General features: G+C 61.0%; 1 protein-coding gene across 2 annotated transcripts in view; it reads right to left on the bottom strand.

Annotated features, from left to right (window-relative positions):
• MTCL2 (microtubule crosslinking factor 2) overlaps nucleotides 1-13,952 on the bottom strand; it is a 31,593-nt gene extending 17,641 nt beyond the window's left edge. For both annotated transcript variants that reach the window (XM_069807263.1, XM_069807272.1), the window contains exons 1-4: nucleotides 13,153-13,952; nucleotides 4,745-4,969; nucleotides 2,934-3,092; nucleotides 197-259 (exon numbers count right to left, since the gene is read on the bottom strand). In XM_069807263.1, coding sequence (XP_069663364.1) covers nucleotides 197-259; nucleotides 2,934-3,092; nucleotides 4,745-4,969; nucleotides 13,153-13,893 — 1,188 coding nt within the window. In that variant the 5' untranslated portion in view covers nucleotides 13,894-13,952. The remainder of the gene's footprint in view (nucleotides 1-196; nucleotides 260-2,933; nucleotides 3,093-4,744; nucleotides 4,970-13,152) is intronic.
• Between the last annotated feature and the right edge of the window lie 1,108 nt (nucleotides 13,953-15,060).

The following is a 15,060-nucleotide window of genomic DNA, read 5'->3' as shown; positions in this document are numbered from 1 at the left end:
TGAAGATGGCCCAGCACATCAATCCCTCCCTTATGCAGGGTCTCTGAAAGGCAGGAAAGCCCTTTGAGGGGATGGCGCTGCCATGCCCAGGATTTACTGGATTTACTTCTGGGCCAGGCATATTCTTTGGCTGGCACCATGACCTGGGGTGCCAATGGGCCACCGTGGCGTGACCCGAATGCACCAGCACTGATACCTGCACTGACGGCTTCTTCTCAGTCTTCCCAATGGAGCGAGACCCCCGTTTCTTCAGGGAATTCTGCAGAGAGAAGAGAGCTGTTACCCGCAGCAATGGCATGGCACCTCGGTGCAGAGACAGACCCAGCACGGACAGACACCAATGCCAACTTCTCCAGACCAGGAGAAATGCCAGACCTCCAGTGGGCTGAGGCCCCTTGCTTTGGGGGACGGGCAAACATCATATCATGGGGTTTGGCCAGAAATTTCCCCTGCAGGCAAGTGAGCAGTGAGTGAGCAGGAAATGAGCCCAATGAGCGGTGGAGAGGCTGAGTCATGGTCCTGTCAGGGCTGGATGGAGCGGGGAATCCAACCCCCAGGCTAAGGGATGGCTCTTGGGGCATCCTAGTGTGGGAGCAGCAGACGATGAGGTTCCCCATCGCCTCTTCCCTCAGCAAGGAACATGTCCCAGTTGCTGAGCTATGGGGAGGGCTCCTCAGCACTATGCTGACTCTGCCCTCGGGGTCTCTGGGGACACAAGGGACGATCTCCAGGCTAGCAAGGACAGCTGGGAGATGGGGAGACCAGATAGAGCAATAAGGGAGACTTGAAAAGGGGAAAAAAGTGGATGCCCAGGGCAGGGCCAGTTATCTGGGGAGGGGAGCTGAGGGAAAAGCCTCAAGAGCATCCACACAGCCTCCCATGAGCACCGGCTGATACATGCAGCCGCCCTGGACCTATTTCCAAGCTGGCGCTGAGGCCCAGCAGCCAAAGAAAGCAGCTGTGAAATGTAAGCTGCTGCCTGTGCCAAGGTGCTGGGCTCCAGGCTTTCCTATTAAGGCCACGACCATCGCTAGAGCTGCTGCCGCTGCAGAACCTCTCCTGGGGGCTGGCTGTGCCACGTCGGCATCCCTCGCCCCCACTGCGCTGGGGACCGGGGCTGGCAAAGGGCATTGCCTGGCCCCGAGCAGCCCCAAGCACAGCACCCCAGGTCAGAGATGCGCTGTCATTGCTCCACCTTGGGTGCATCCCTTGGGGTGGCCATGCCTAAGAATCCCATCACAGCTGAGCTCAACACAGCAGGCTTGGCAAGGGATACATGGACCGGTCCGCTTTTCTCCTGCTCCCCAGTAGATGCAGCTATGGGGTAGAACTGGAGGGGCAAATGCACATGCCTTTGGGGATGATCTGCCCATCCCGACAATTATCCAATTATGGGAGAAACCTCTTGGAAGGGAGAAATAATCAGCCCTGAGGGGTGAGCCCAGCCCTGTGCAGCCTCAGCTCCATGTTGGCTTGGCTGCTAACAAGCTCTGCCATGCTCTGCGCCCTCCGGCAGGAGGGAGGAGGCGGAGGAGGGCTGTTAACTCACTCGTTTGTCTAATTAGCACTCTGCAATCAGCGAGTAACCCCAATGCCCTTGCTAGCCTGGGGACACGACAGCCCCAGGCTCAGGGAGCTGTGCTCCAAGCTGTGCCATATCTCGTGCCAGCCAGCAGCGTCCCCTTTGGGCTCATGCAGCTGCAGAGAAGGGCCATAACCTGTCCCACGCTCTTTTGCCAGGGCAAGGCAGCAGCTGGTGCTCAGGTCTCCCTGCACACTGACCACGCAACCATTTTCTCTGCCTGTTTTTCAAGTGCGAGAGTCCTCCAGCCCAGCTCCCACTGCTGCCATTTGTTATTCAGCCCACACTTGCCGGCTGCAGGGAAACCCATTTCACGCCTATTAGTGCAGGCTGTGCAGCGGAGGGACAACACACCCCGTCTGGGGTGAGCTGTTCTGTGCCACCCCACGAGAAGGTGGCTGCAGAGGGGATGGGTGCGACTGTGGCTGGGTCCTGTGGCTTGCCAGAAGCTGGCCATGCCATTAACTGGAGCTGGCCCCAGAGATCCCAAGCCACGTGCTGGCTCCCTGCCCTGCCACATGGGAGCATGCCTGGGGGCAGAGAGAGCCCTCCCTGCATCGTGTCCCCATCCTCGGTGGGAGCAGAGCCAGAGCTCTGCTGTGGTACATCTCCTCCCACGTGCTGCCCTGACGGCTCAGCCAGCGATGCTTCCCAGGGTTCCCTGGGGACCAAAGGCATCCCGGGCAGTAGGGAAGTGGGTTACAAGTGCTGCGATGGATCACAAGCCCATGCTGTCACCGGGATACCTTTCCTGTCACTAAGGATGACATCGCTCCTAGCCGGGAGCTGGTCCCAAACCCAGTATGGCATGGAGCACCCTGGACCCGTGGGTATGGGTACATGCGTGGCACATGGCTTCCCAGGACACAGATGGGATTGTGCACCCACCCAGCTCTGCAGCACTGCCGGGACACTGCTGGGATATTGCTGCTGTGCAGCCCCGTGGCTCAGCCCAATTTGAACCAGCAGCATGCGGTCAGGATACGGCCAGCACGGGGCACTGTGCCAGGGACACGGCAGGCTCCACACATCGTGCAGAGCTTTGGCCAGTGGGAGTTGGGCACAGCCCAGGTGGCCAGGCTGAGCAAGTGGCCGAGGATACATAAAGTGGTATTAGTGCAGGGGGGAAGTCCCATAGCCCCCCTGGGACGGGGCAGAGCCACCCCCATGGTGGGATGAAGCACGCCTCACTGAGGGCAGGCACTGCTCGGGTTTCACAAGCATCTGCAGCATGGTTTGGGTTTCAGCGATGCGAGCAGGGATGGGGGATCCCGCGGTGCAGGGCCAGGACACCTGCTACAGGCAGAGCCTTGGGGATGCCTCCCAGTCCCCCCTCCCGTGTCCCCCTTACCTCTCGGAGCTTGTCCATCTCGTTCTGCACCACCTGCTTGGCCAGCTCCGTCTCGATGAGCCGCTGGCGCAGGTCCTCGTTCTCCTCCTCCAGCCTGATCCTCTTCTTCTCCACCGCCTCCAGCTCATTGTGGAGCCGCACAGAGACGTCCTTGGCCACCTGGGGACACAACAGGGCTGTCATCAGGCTGGGTGCAGTGTGTGTGGGGCCGGGACCACAATGTCTGGGCACCTACGATCTTCATGCAGAGATCATCAGGCTGTTACTGAGACCCTCTGGAGCAGACACCGTGCAGGGTGACACCCTGACCCCTGTGTGTGTCCACTCATTTGCATGCTGTGACCACTGTTCCCCCTTCATCAGCTGCAAGGCTGCCCCGTGTCCCCATCCCCTAGCCAAACCCTGCCTTCCCCAGCCCTAGCATGATGCTGCGGGATGCTCATCACCTTTTTGTACTTTTTTCCCCACACCGTGAGGCTCGAAAAGCCGGTAGGCAGCACCAGAGCAGGCAGCCTCTCACTGCAGGCAGCAGCTGTGCTGGCTGGAAGAAAGGCGAGCCGCTGCATCATGTTACGGAAAAAAACAGCAGCTGGGCCCCGGGGTGAAGGTGCCTCCGTCCATCCCGGCCATGGCCCCAGAGCCCCCCTCTCCGGATCCCTGCAAGGGAGCAGCCCTCAGCAAAAAGGGAGCTTAATAGCATGAAACGTTCCCTCCTGCATCTGTAGGAAAGGAAAAATTGTCCTGTCTACCTGGTCACCTGCCCAGCCTGGGGTACCAGCGATGTGGAGGCAGCAGCAAACCCCACTGCAGGGCTGGGGGGCCTCAGGCCATGGGGTCGGGCTCCTGTCCCCCTCACTAAGGATGAGCTGCGCTTTCTTTCCCAGAAAGGGAGAAGCTGAAGCAGGGCATTTTTGGCAGCAGCACCCCAAGCTGGGGCCTGCTGGGTAGTTTTGGGAGGGGATTGGGCCCCCAGCAGGGATGGGCAATGCAAGGCAGGTTTGCAGCTCCACACTTGTGGCGAGTCTTGGCTCCAGGACTGGCTGTTTTCCACTCAAAAAACTAAGTTACTCCTTGAGCTGTTGCCTGTCCCCCCCGAGCCGTCTCTGGCTGCCACCACACGCCCCTCCTGGCAGCGGCCGTGTCGGCAAGAGCCCTCAGCAAACACTCACTGGCACCAGTGGCTCCTCAAGGGCCAGCGGCTGGTGAGGGTGAGGCAATGTCACTCCGCAGAAATCCCCTTGTCCCTGCCCCAGCCTGCCTGCCACAAAGCCCGGGGCTCTGCAAGGTTTCCCCGATGGCCGAGAGGAGCAGCTCCCAGGTCCTCAGGGTCTTGGTCCCCACATTCCCACCCTGCACACTTATGCTGCTCCAGCTGCTCCAGTGGTGGCCCCATTGCATCCCCATCGCTGCAGGATAAGGGAGCTCGACCCTGGGGCACACAGCCAGGCTGGGCTCCAGCCTGCACCGGATGAACCTCACATATGGCACTGCAAGACCCCCATCCTTGGGCAACGCTGGCCCTCTCCACGCCTCAGGCCCCCTGAAACACCCCCATGCCCAGACCACCCATGAGCTGAAAGCACTGCTTCCTACTTCTTGCATCATCACCACTACTGGGGAATCATGATGCTCCCATTAAGCGCATCCCATTATGCACCCCATAAATGGCACAGCCCTGTGGAGTTCCCTGCACCCCAACATCCCCTGCCACCCGCTCGTGCCTCACCAGCCACCATGTCCACATCTCACCAAAAACCACTTTGGGGGACCTGGGGACTCCCCGGACGGGGACATCACCCTCCTGGCCTCACCTTGACGTCCTGCTCGAGGCTGTGGATGAGCTCGCCATCCACCTGGCCTGTCTGTGCCACGCGCAGGCTGCGGCGCTCGGCCTTACGCAGCCGGTACTGCAGGATGCGACAGGTCTTGCTGGCCTGGTCCAGCTGCTGCCGAAGCTCCTGCAGCTGGTAGACATCCTCCTCCATGTAGACATCCCTCATCTCCAGCATCTCGGCGCGCAGCTCCTCGATCTCATCCTGCGGGGAGGTGTGTGTTAGAGGGCCAGACGCCGCAGCTTGCTCTCCCCTCTTTTCCCCCTGGGACTCCTCCCCACCACGGCTCCCCTACCCTCCTCCATCCCATGAGCCATTTTCAAAGACCTTCAACCCCTCATGTCAAGCCCCATCTTTGCAGGAAAAAGGCTGAGAGCCAGCTGGGCATCAGCACCCACTGGTGAGCCAACCACTTGGTGGGAGATAGCCAACACGGGCACCTATGAATATTTGCGGTAAAAGAAAGAGGAAGGTGGGGGAGGGAGAGGAGCTGCAGGAGCAGCACAGGCAGCAGCTGCGGCGAGAAAAATGTAGGTCGTTTTTGGAAAAGATGTGTCAGGGAGGCAGCCGAGGGAAGGAGGAGACAGCAGGCGAGGACAGGGGAGGCAATGTGGGGACACGAGCAACACACCACCAGCACTAGGGACTGGAGATTGCCCCCTGTTTTCTCACCAAGCAGCAATCACCAGGCTGGGTCCCCCTTCCACTCTTCCCAGTCTCATCAGCTCTCGCGGTGACAAACCTCTCCCAGCCCAGCAAAGCCTCCGGCACCGGGCCACAGCATCACTGTCACAGCAGGGCCAGGGGTGACATCCTGCTGGCACCAGCGCTGACCCAAAGCCCCCTCCAGGTCTGCAGCACACGACCACCGCGGGACCCCCTACAACAGCTTGCAGCCCCACTGCCACCTCCCTGTCTAGCAGAAAGCTACGGTCACCAGGGATGCTTACGGACTGTCCCCTCCGGTCCCTGGGGACCCACACAGGCTGCACTGCCCAAAGGTCTTTTCACATCCCCATGAGCACGATCTCAACCCAATCTTCCAGGCAAACACTCCAGCCGTTGCACCGGCTGTTCTCCTCCTCAACAAGACCCGGTGGACCCAGCACGCTTCTGGGAAGGGATCAAGTATCTGCTTTCCTGCCAAAACCCCCCTGCCACTAAACACCTCCCATCGCTGCCAAATGCAATTGCCACTTGAGAGGTGAGGGGCTCACGCTGCCACCTTGCACTGCAGCACAGCCTGGGAGAGGACAAGATGAGGACCGGGGAGGCACATCCCCGATTCATGCCAGGCAGAGGGGAACAGGACCTTGCTGCTCCTGACACGACCCGTGACAGTGACCTACAGCCTAAGAAAGCAGCACCGTGCCGGCTCTGCCAGGCGCTGGCACGCTCACTGCCACGCTCGCCCGGCCTGGACAAAGCCCCAGCTGCAAGAATTCCCCCAAAAGGCGAAGCTGAGCCCAGGGAGGGGAGGCGGCAGCTGCGGGGACAAGTCACAGTCGCTCACTGTTGGCTTTAAACACTACGTGACAAATAAGGAACGTCAATTAGACAATCCCGGATTATCTCCCAGCCCAGGCTGCCGGAGCCTGCCGGCACCGCAGCCACCAGCGTCCTGCTGCCCTCCACTGCTCTGCTTCTTGCCAGGGGGGTCTGGAGCACAAGAGCAGGGCAGAAACAGCCCCAGCACACCGACATGGGCAGTGGGGTGTCCTGGGGACACCCAGCTGGGCTGCTCCAGGGACAGCCAGAGACTGTCCTATGACAGGGACATCACTGCAGGCATGTTTCAGAAACACCCCCGGACAGCTCAGTCATGAAACCCCCCAGGGATGAACAGCATGTGCTGGCAGACAGCCCTGTGACGGCTGCAATGCACCCCAGGGCAACGAACCCGATGGAAACCCACCGCCAGCACTGTCCACCCCACACAGCAGTGCCACAGCCCTGGGGACACCAGCAAAACCCCTGTAAGCCAAACCAGCCCAGGGAGCTGGTTTATGGGATCTATTCCTTGGGAGCTTTCATGGGAAAAAATGTATTATCCATCGCAGGTGCAACAGGGTGGTGGAAAACAACCTTTCACCACCAGAGTCATGTGAATTGTGGCTTGAATACGATTGCAGAGGCATGTGGGGCTGCCTGCATTCTGCTCCAGCGCTGACCGTACCACCTCCCGTTTGCCATGCAGCTTCCCCAAACAGCAGCCGAGCAGGCCAGGGAGCAGGGACCTTGGAAAAAAACCAACCAAACCTTACATTTGCTGGAAGGAAGCCTGGGCTTGCTGTGCTAAGAGCTCCTGCTTGTTTATACCTCGGGTTGTAGCAACCATTATTTTAGTGGGAGGCCGTGTCCGCTGTGAGCGGCTGCCTGGGCAAAGCCCGGTGGCACAGCCCTGAGCTGCTCCTTCGCAGGGTGCTCCCCCAGGGAGCGGGGCTGGGGGGGTTTGCAGCAGGGCCGGTACTTTCCGGGGTTTGCAGTGGTGCCTCCCTTTGCTCCCAAATTCCTGCCCGCACCCCATAACATCAATAAACCCTTTGAGCAGCCACAGCCCGGCAGCCACACAGCCCGCCCCAAGCTTGCCCCTTGGAGGCAAGCCGTGCCACTAAACCATAGTAACTGGATTAGGACCGGAGAATAAAAAAATGCCAGCAAACTGGAAGAGAGCTTAGGATGGCAAAGCTGCCCCCCTCCACAGTGGGCAGAAGAGCCCCACGGTGCCCGGAGGCAGTGCACGGGGTGCACAGAGGTCCCCTGATGGCTTTGGGGATCCGTGACAGCCACTGAGCCTTACCCTTTGCATCTGCACATTTTCTGGTGTTGATGCCCATCTTTGCAAAATCAAAGCAGAAAAGATCCCATTAGATAAAGGTGAGAGCAGAACCAGGAGCGGAGAGAAACACCCTAGAAAAATCCCAAATTCAGGGCTGGTGTTGTGAGCATGAGGCACCATAAGTGATGCTAAATAAAGTGTGAAATGGAGATGAGGTGGGCAACACTGAGGATGAGATAACTGGCTTTTTTCCAACATGACCACACCCGCAGGCTGTTCACCACCTCCATCCTCTGGGATTATCTGTTCGTCCACTGCTGCACCCCTGCTCACCCCATTTCTGCAGCAGCAAAGGTTTCATGGTTTTTTATGCCTGAAGTCACCTGTCTTGGAAAAGATGCTGGGGATCTGCAGTTGAGGGAGACTTTTTTCAGTGCCCAAGAGATGACAGTGTGCAGAAGCAAACACCCCACTTGTGTTTGCAGGAGCCAGGCTACACCTGATGGAGGAACCCAAGAGACAACATACACCTTCAACCTTCTCCTAGCATACCTCAGAGACTCTCCCTGGGGAGATTACTAAGGAAACTAAGAAGCAGCAAGGTGGGATGCAAACTGCCTGGTTCCAGTTCAGAAAAAAACCATGCATTTTCAGAGCAGGAGAAGGAAACAGCTACAGCTGTGTCCATACACCCATCTGCAGGACATCAGCTCCTCCAGGAAGGGCAAGACCTGGAAGGGGCTGAGCTTTAGGGTGATGGCCCTGAACGGTGGCATGGCAGGAGGGGGACCAGTGGAGATGGCAGAGCACACCTCAAAACGCAGATCAGACCCATCATGTGTTGCGGCAAAAGAGTAAAACCCCTGGATCTCCTGCCCAAGGGGAGTTACACGCTGGCTTAGGTGCCTGCAAGAATGCAGCAAGCTCAGACCAGACAAGGGGACCCACGCTGTGCAACTCTCACAGCTCCTCAGCAGGATCCACTATCTTTTAGAAGCAAAAAGCAGCAATGGATACAAAACAGGATCATGCAAATAACGACATGGCTGGCTGTCGTGCTGCTCACAGCACATACACCCTCAGCTTTGGCAGCCTCAGGCTCTGGGGTGCAGCCAAGCAGCAGCTGCCTGCCCGTGGGGGACAGGCAGCCCTTCAGGGAGCACAGCCCTGCCTGCATTCACACCCTCCACCTGCACCCCCAAACCTCAGCACGAGATGCAAAGGAGGAGAAAGGGTGGAAGCTGCCTGTATGTTTTGCTTCGATGCCTTTGTGCGGAGCTCAGGGCTACGCTGGCAGCGGCTGCGCCTGTGGGAGAGCCTGCGATCTCTCGTGCAAAGACGGGGATTACCGTCCAGGAGCAACAAGCACCGCTTCCTCCGAGATTACAGGACAAAAGCAGCAGCTTTCAATTAACTCTGAGCTCCCAGCAGACAGAAGAGGGAATTATGCTAGAAATTTCTAGGGAAAAAATGAAATCAGAGGGAATTTCTAAAGGCAATTACCCAGGGTGCCCAGGAGTGTCCCCTACCAGCGAGGGGATCCCAGCAAATGCAGCTCACCCGAGCCCATGCTAGGGTGCAATGGGTCGAAGGATGGGTAAGGCACATGCATGTGTCACACACAGGGGTTTCTTTAGGTGCATTAACAGCAGCTCTAGCCCAGCTCTGACTGTAAACATCGGCCATCCTTCCCTCCACGTCATGCTGGAGCTCGGTGCAGCAGCCTGTGTGTTGAGCCCTGCCCCTGGCCGGCACGCCAGCTCCCACTCAGCAGAGAGCACAGCACGTCAGCGAGGGAAAAATCAACATTTCTCAGCTTTACACCTGCCCCCATAAATTAACAGGCAAACAGCTGGGGGCTCTCTGCAGCCCATACTGTGTCATGCAGCATCTGAAAAGGCAAGAGGCTGCAAAGGCCCTTCCAGGGTGCCTGCTGGTGGGGTGACACATGGCAGAGCCCTGCGCCCCAGCTCTGCCTGCGGTTACCGGGACCCTTGGACATGGTCCCTGCCCCTGTAGCCGGGCGGGATCTGAGCCGCAGCAGCAGAGCCAGGACCCAGTGTCAACCAGACTGCCCAGATGCAACCTCCAGGTCCCCCACGCAGCCCCCAGCGTCCCTGCGGGATGCTCTCAGCAAGCCCTCGCTGGTGGCATGCACTGGCCCCTGGCTGCCTTGGGAAAACAAGGCACCCACCCTACATGTTTCTCCATGGAGCTGGGAAATGCACGCAAATCCCGAGGGACGTGGGGCAACGCAGGGCAGGGAGCAGGAGTGGGGCACGCAGCAGGAGGGGACAGGCAGGACTGCACTCCTGGCATTACGTGGCTCTTGCCTAAGCCCCTTCCCACAGAGAGGAGAGGAAAGCGTTTGCAGGCATCCCCTCCCCTCGCTCCAAACCCTCTCCCGTGCCCACTCTTTGTCTGCCTGTCCCTCTGCAGCTGCTGCCGTATCGCATCTCACATTTTCCAGCCCGCTGAGCAGGGCTGGGAGCTGCTCTCCATCGCACGGCTCAGCAACAGCGAGACAGGGCAAGGACACCCGAGACGCCTCCTCCCTCGCCAGAGTGCCAACCTGCACAGGAGGAACGGCCCTTTTTGGGGAAATGCTTGAAATAACCCATTTATGGCAGGTCACAGCAGGTGCACACACCCAAGACAGGGGCAAGAGGAGACAACAGCCCAGCCGGTACACCCAGAGTGGGAAGAGGAAGGCAAAGGTTTGCAAAAATCTAGGTTGCAAAGAGAAATGGGTGAAGTGTGCTTAAATACGTACATTTTATTATGGCAGCCGAGGAAAGATGCAACATGAGCTGGCACCACTATGGAGGGCTGTGATGGGCTCTGCTGAAAAGCTCCAAAACCCAGCGTGCATCACACAGGCGTAGTAGCACCACGCACGTCTGGCCCGTGCCAAAACATTGCCAAAACCTGCCCAGCCCCCAAAATCCTTGTTTCTCTTTAAAAACGCACTGGGTTTTAGCTTGCTCTGATGAATAAATTTAAAAAAAAAAAAAAAAATTCATTTGCAGCTATTTGGGTGAGTCCTAGGAAACAAATCACCTCTGATAAGTCTGATTCATCCATACCCGAGGGCAGGGGAGCTGCCGAGGCCAGAGGCCATCTCTGCAGGGTCCCTGCATGCTGCTCTCCAACCTGGGCTGCACGGCAAGGCAGGTGATGCTGATCACTTGGGTTAGGGCTTTATTTTTGCCATAAGGCCCCAAATCCCCAAATTTTTAGCAGAGACGGCAGAAACCTGCACCTTGCTGCAGCCCAGCAGAGTTTTCTGCTCCTTGCTGGAGCAACTAGGCAAATCTTCCATCTTTTCTTTGGAGCACAAGGGGTGTGTGTGTCTCGCTGTGGCTTCTGCCCAGCGGGAGCCAGGGTACAACCATGGCGGTCTCCTGCTCAAGTGCCAGGAAAAGCGAGCTACAAAACCGAAACATGGTTTTAAGCAGGATGCACATGTCAGGGAGGAGACCCACACGCTGGCGTGAGCGCACATAGGAGATGTCGCGGTGAAGAAGGGAGTGCACCATCAGCATCCCCACAGCGCTTCTTGGGGCACACCTCCAGCAGCTCTCCACTCTCCCCACTGCTCCTGGCTGGGGGGATTTCAGTTGCCACCCCTCACAGCAAGTAAAATACTCGCACCCTGCACGCCTGCAGCTTGCCGGGAAGAAGATCACGTGGAAATGGAGGAAGCAATTGCTCGGGCTGCAGGAATGGCAGCGTTTGCATGCGCGTTCTTGGAAACCAGAGGGGCCTCATCTGTATTTTTCCAGCTCTCAGTAAATCAAAGCCCTTAAGCTCTTGCTGCTAATTCTGGCAGGAGATGGGACACCAGCTGTGAAGCAGGGCTTTGCTAATGGACAAAGGGCCTGATTGAGCATCTTCAAGCACATCACCCAATGCCTAGCTCCCACCTCGTAGCTATAATCCCGACGCATTTACAAACTTTGGCACCAGTGGCTGAGACCTGGCCTGACTGCCAACCTGCGACATCTGAAGAGCAGCCAGCGAGACACAGTACCTATCCCTGAGCCCCCAAGCAGGTGACTTGCACAAGCATCTCATCCACAGCTCTACCCTGAAGAAGAGCAGAGGGTGCAAAATGTCTGCAGCCCACCGGCCCGTGGCACCTGGTGGGTGTTTGTGCCCACCCTGCAGCAGGCAGCATGTCCCAAGTTGCATCAATCAGGTCGATGTATGACCAGAGGAGGAATGGCTCTGTGCCCCTGTCCCCATGCAACACATCTGCCCTGGCTTCACCACATGCCCATGAACCAGGCAGCCATGCCACACGCCTGGAAAAAGGCCTCGGGGAGTACAGAAACTGGTGGAAAGAAGTGAGCTGGAAAATCTCCCCAGGGTCTGGCAGCATCAGCAGGCAGGGAGCTCAGCAGTGAGCATCCCACCCAATGCTGGGCCGAGCTGTGCCCAACCGCGCGGGGTCAGGTCGTGCCATGCTGTGTCCCAGGATGCCAAACAGGGCTGAGCCAAACTGTGCCATGCTCAGCCATGCCAAGCTGGGCTGAGCATAGCCATGCCATGATGAGCTGTGCCTTGCTAAGCTGTGCCAGCCCAGGCTGTGCTGAGCCTAGCCATGCCAAGGTGGGGCCACGCTAGGGCTGGCCATGTTGAGCCATGCTGTGCTGAGCCGAGCTGCACCCATCTATGCCATGCCAGGGCAGGGCATGCCCAGCTGGGTCATGCCAGGCTAAGCTGGCCCATGTTGTGCCAATGCGTGCCCTGTGCCAAAGCACGCTATGCTATGTTGAGCCAAGCAGTACCCAGCCATGCCACACCACGCTGGACCATGCCCAGCTGAGACAGGCCGGGTCTTGGGCCCAGCTGGGCCATGCTGTGCCAAGCTGAGCTTTGCCCTATGTCCAGTTGGGCCCTGCCAGGCTTAGGCAAGCCATGCCACACTATGCCAAGCTGAGCCAAGCCCAGCCATAGCATGCCAGGCCATCCCCAGCTGTGCCATGCTGAGCTGAGCCCAGCTATACCATGCCAGGCCATGTCCAGTGATGCCATACAGGGCTAAGTCAAGCTGTGCCCTGTGTCCAGCCATGCCCAGGGATGCTGCACTGTACCATGCCCTACCTGGGGATGCTGTGCCATGCTGAGCCATGCTTTGGGATGCCATGCCATGCCATGCCATGCCATGCCATTCCCAGGGATGCTGTACCATGCTGAGCCATGCCCTGGGATGCCGTGTTGTGCCCAGGGATGCTGAGCCATGGTGACCCATGCCTTGGGATGCCACGCTGTGTCATGCTATTGCCTGGAGATGCTGAGCCATGGTGACCCATGCCCAGGGATGCTGCGCTGTGATGACCCTTGTCCTGGGATGCTGTGTTGTGCCCAGGGATGCTAAGCCATGCTGACCCTTGCCCTGGGATGCCACACCATGCCATGCTACAGCCAGGGATGCTGTGCCATGCTGAGCCATGCCCTCGGATGCTGAACCACGCTACGGCCGGGGATGCTGAGCCCCGCTGACCCATGGCCTGGGATGCCACGCTACCGCCCAGGGATGCCATGCCATGCCGCGCCGTGCCCTGGCATGCCACGCCATGCCACGCTACGCCGCCGTGCCCACCTTGAGATAGTCGTTCTCGGAGCGCAGGTCCTCCAGCTCGCGGAGCAGCCCGTCGGTGCCGGCGTCCAGCAGCTCCTCGGTGAGGTCGGAGAAGGCGAGCGAGGTGCTGAGCTGCAGGCGGCTGCTGGCCATGGAGGCGGCCGAGGGCTCCTCGGGCAGCGGCGAGGCCTCGCCGGCCGAGGGCGGCGGCGGCGGGGCGCTGCCCGGGGACTCGCCGTCGCTGCCGCTGAGCCCCAGCTCCAGCGAGAGCAGCTTCGCCTCCTCCGAGGCGCTGCAGTCCGACACCTCCGAGCTGCTGTCGGTCAGGCTGGCCCCCGGCACCGGCCCGGGCACCGCTCCCGCTCCGGGTCCGGGTCCCGGTCCGGGTCCCGGTCCCGGTCCCGGCCGCCGCGCCCCGGCCGCCGCCGTCTCCGCCCCGCGGCACCGCCCCTTCGCCCGCGCCGCGCCGCGCCCCGCCGGCCCCTTGCCGCCGGCCCGGGCCGCCGCCGCCGCCGCCGCCGCTCGTTTCTCCGGGCGCCCCTCCTTGCCGCCGCCCGCCCGCCGCGGGTGCGCGCCGCCCGCCGCCAGCCGCGGGGCCGCGCCCGGGTGCCCCCCGCCGCCGCGCCGGCTCTTGGCCAGCGACCAGCCGGGCACCTCCTTGGGGCGGGCGGGAGACGGCGCCCGCTGCGGCTTCTTCTTCTTCTCCGGGAGCGGCGGCGGCGGCGGCGCGGGGGGGCCCTGCTCCGCCGGCGCGGCCTCCATGTCCCGCTGCGCTGCGCTGGGCTCGGCCCCGGCTGCGGCTGCGGCTGCGGCCCCGGCTCCGCCCGCCCCGCCGCCGGGCGGGGACGCGCGCGGGCGGCGAACAAAAGGCGGCGGGGGGGTGAGGGGGGGGAGCTGGGGGGGGGGGCGGCCGTGCTGGCGGCAACAGCGACCCCTCCGCCCGCCCAGCGCCGCGCCGCCCGCTCCCACCCGCTCCCCCGGCGACTGCGGGAGCCCGGGGCATCCCTGATGGCTGAGGGGCATCCCGGGGTGGGTCGGGGGGGCGGGCACCCCCGGGGGGTAAGGGGTCCACCGGGCATCTTCAGCAGCGCGGGTCCTTGGGGGGTAGCCTTGCGAGTGCAGGTCCCCCCCAGCGCGCCCCTGTGGGTGAGGGTCCCTGAGGCATCCCTGGGGACAGGGGGTCTCCTCCTGTGTCCCCGGTAGAGCAGGTCGCTGGGGCACCCCTGTGGGGGAGGGCCACCCACCCCGGGGCATCCCGGTGGGTGGGGGTCCCTGGGACACCCCTGAGGGCAAGGGTCCCCCAGGGCAGGTCTGGGGAAGGGGGTCCCCAGGGCATCCTCAGCAGCGCAAGTGCCCTGGGAGTCCCTGTAAGCGCAGGTTCCCCCGGGGCAGCCGCGGAGGTGAGGGTCCCCAAGGTACCCTGTAGGTGAGGGTCCCTGGGGCCCCCTTCAGGTCCCTGGGGCACCCCCGCGGGTGGGGGTCCCCCAGGGCACCACTGGAAGTGCAGGGCATCCTCAGAGGCAGAGGCACCCCACGGGCCAGACATCCCCGGGGCCCCTCTTGGTGTGGATCCCGGGAGGCGCCCCCACGGCTGGGGGTCCGCTGGAGCCCACCGCCACGCTGCCCAGGGCCGGCTCCAGCTGCCTGCCAAGCTGTCGGGGCGCGCACAGCCCCGCACGGTGCCTCTCCGGGGCCAAGCCGTCAGCGAGGAGTGCCTGTGCGAGTCTGCTCCCACCCACCAGCCCGCGTCTCTCATACGTTAGCAACCCGGCCCCAAACCGACTGCGAGCATCTGAAGGCTGGGTTTGAAAAATGCTCCTCCGTGCCTGCCGGCCTCGCAGCGGGAAGCGCTGCTCTGCCGCCTCGTACAGACCCCCCCATGCCTCCCCCCCCCTCCCTGCTGCTCGGATTCAGCTTTTAATGCTGGGC

Source organism: Haliaeetus albicilla, chromosome 2 (genome assembly GCF_947461875.1).
Source record: "Haliaeetus albicilla chromosome 2, bHalAlb1.1, whole genome shotgun sequence".
NCBI classification, from domain to species: domain Eukaryota; kingdom Metazoa; phylum Chordata; class Aves; order Accipitriformes; family Accipitridae; genus Haliaeetus; species Haliaeetus albicilla.
Note: the sequence above shows the minus strand (reverse complement) of the source record. Positions and strands in the feature narration are given on the sequence as shown.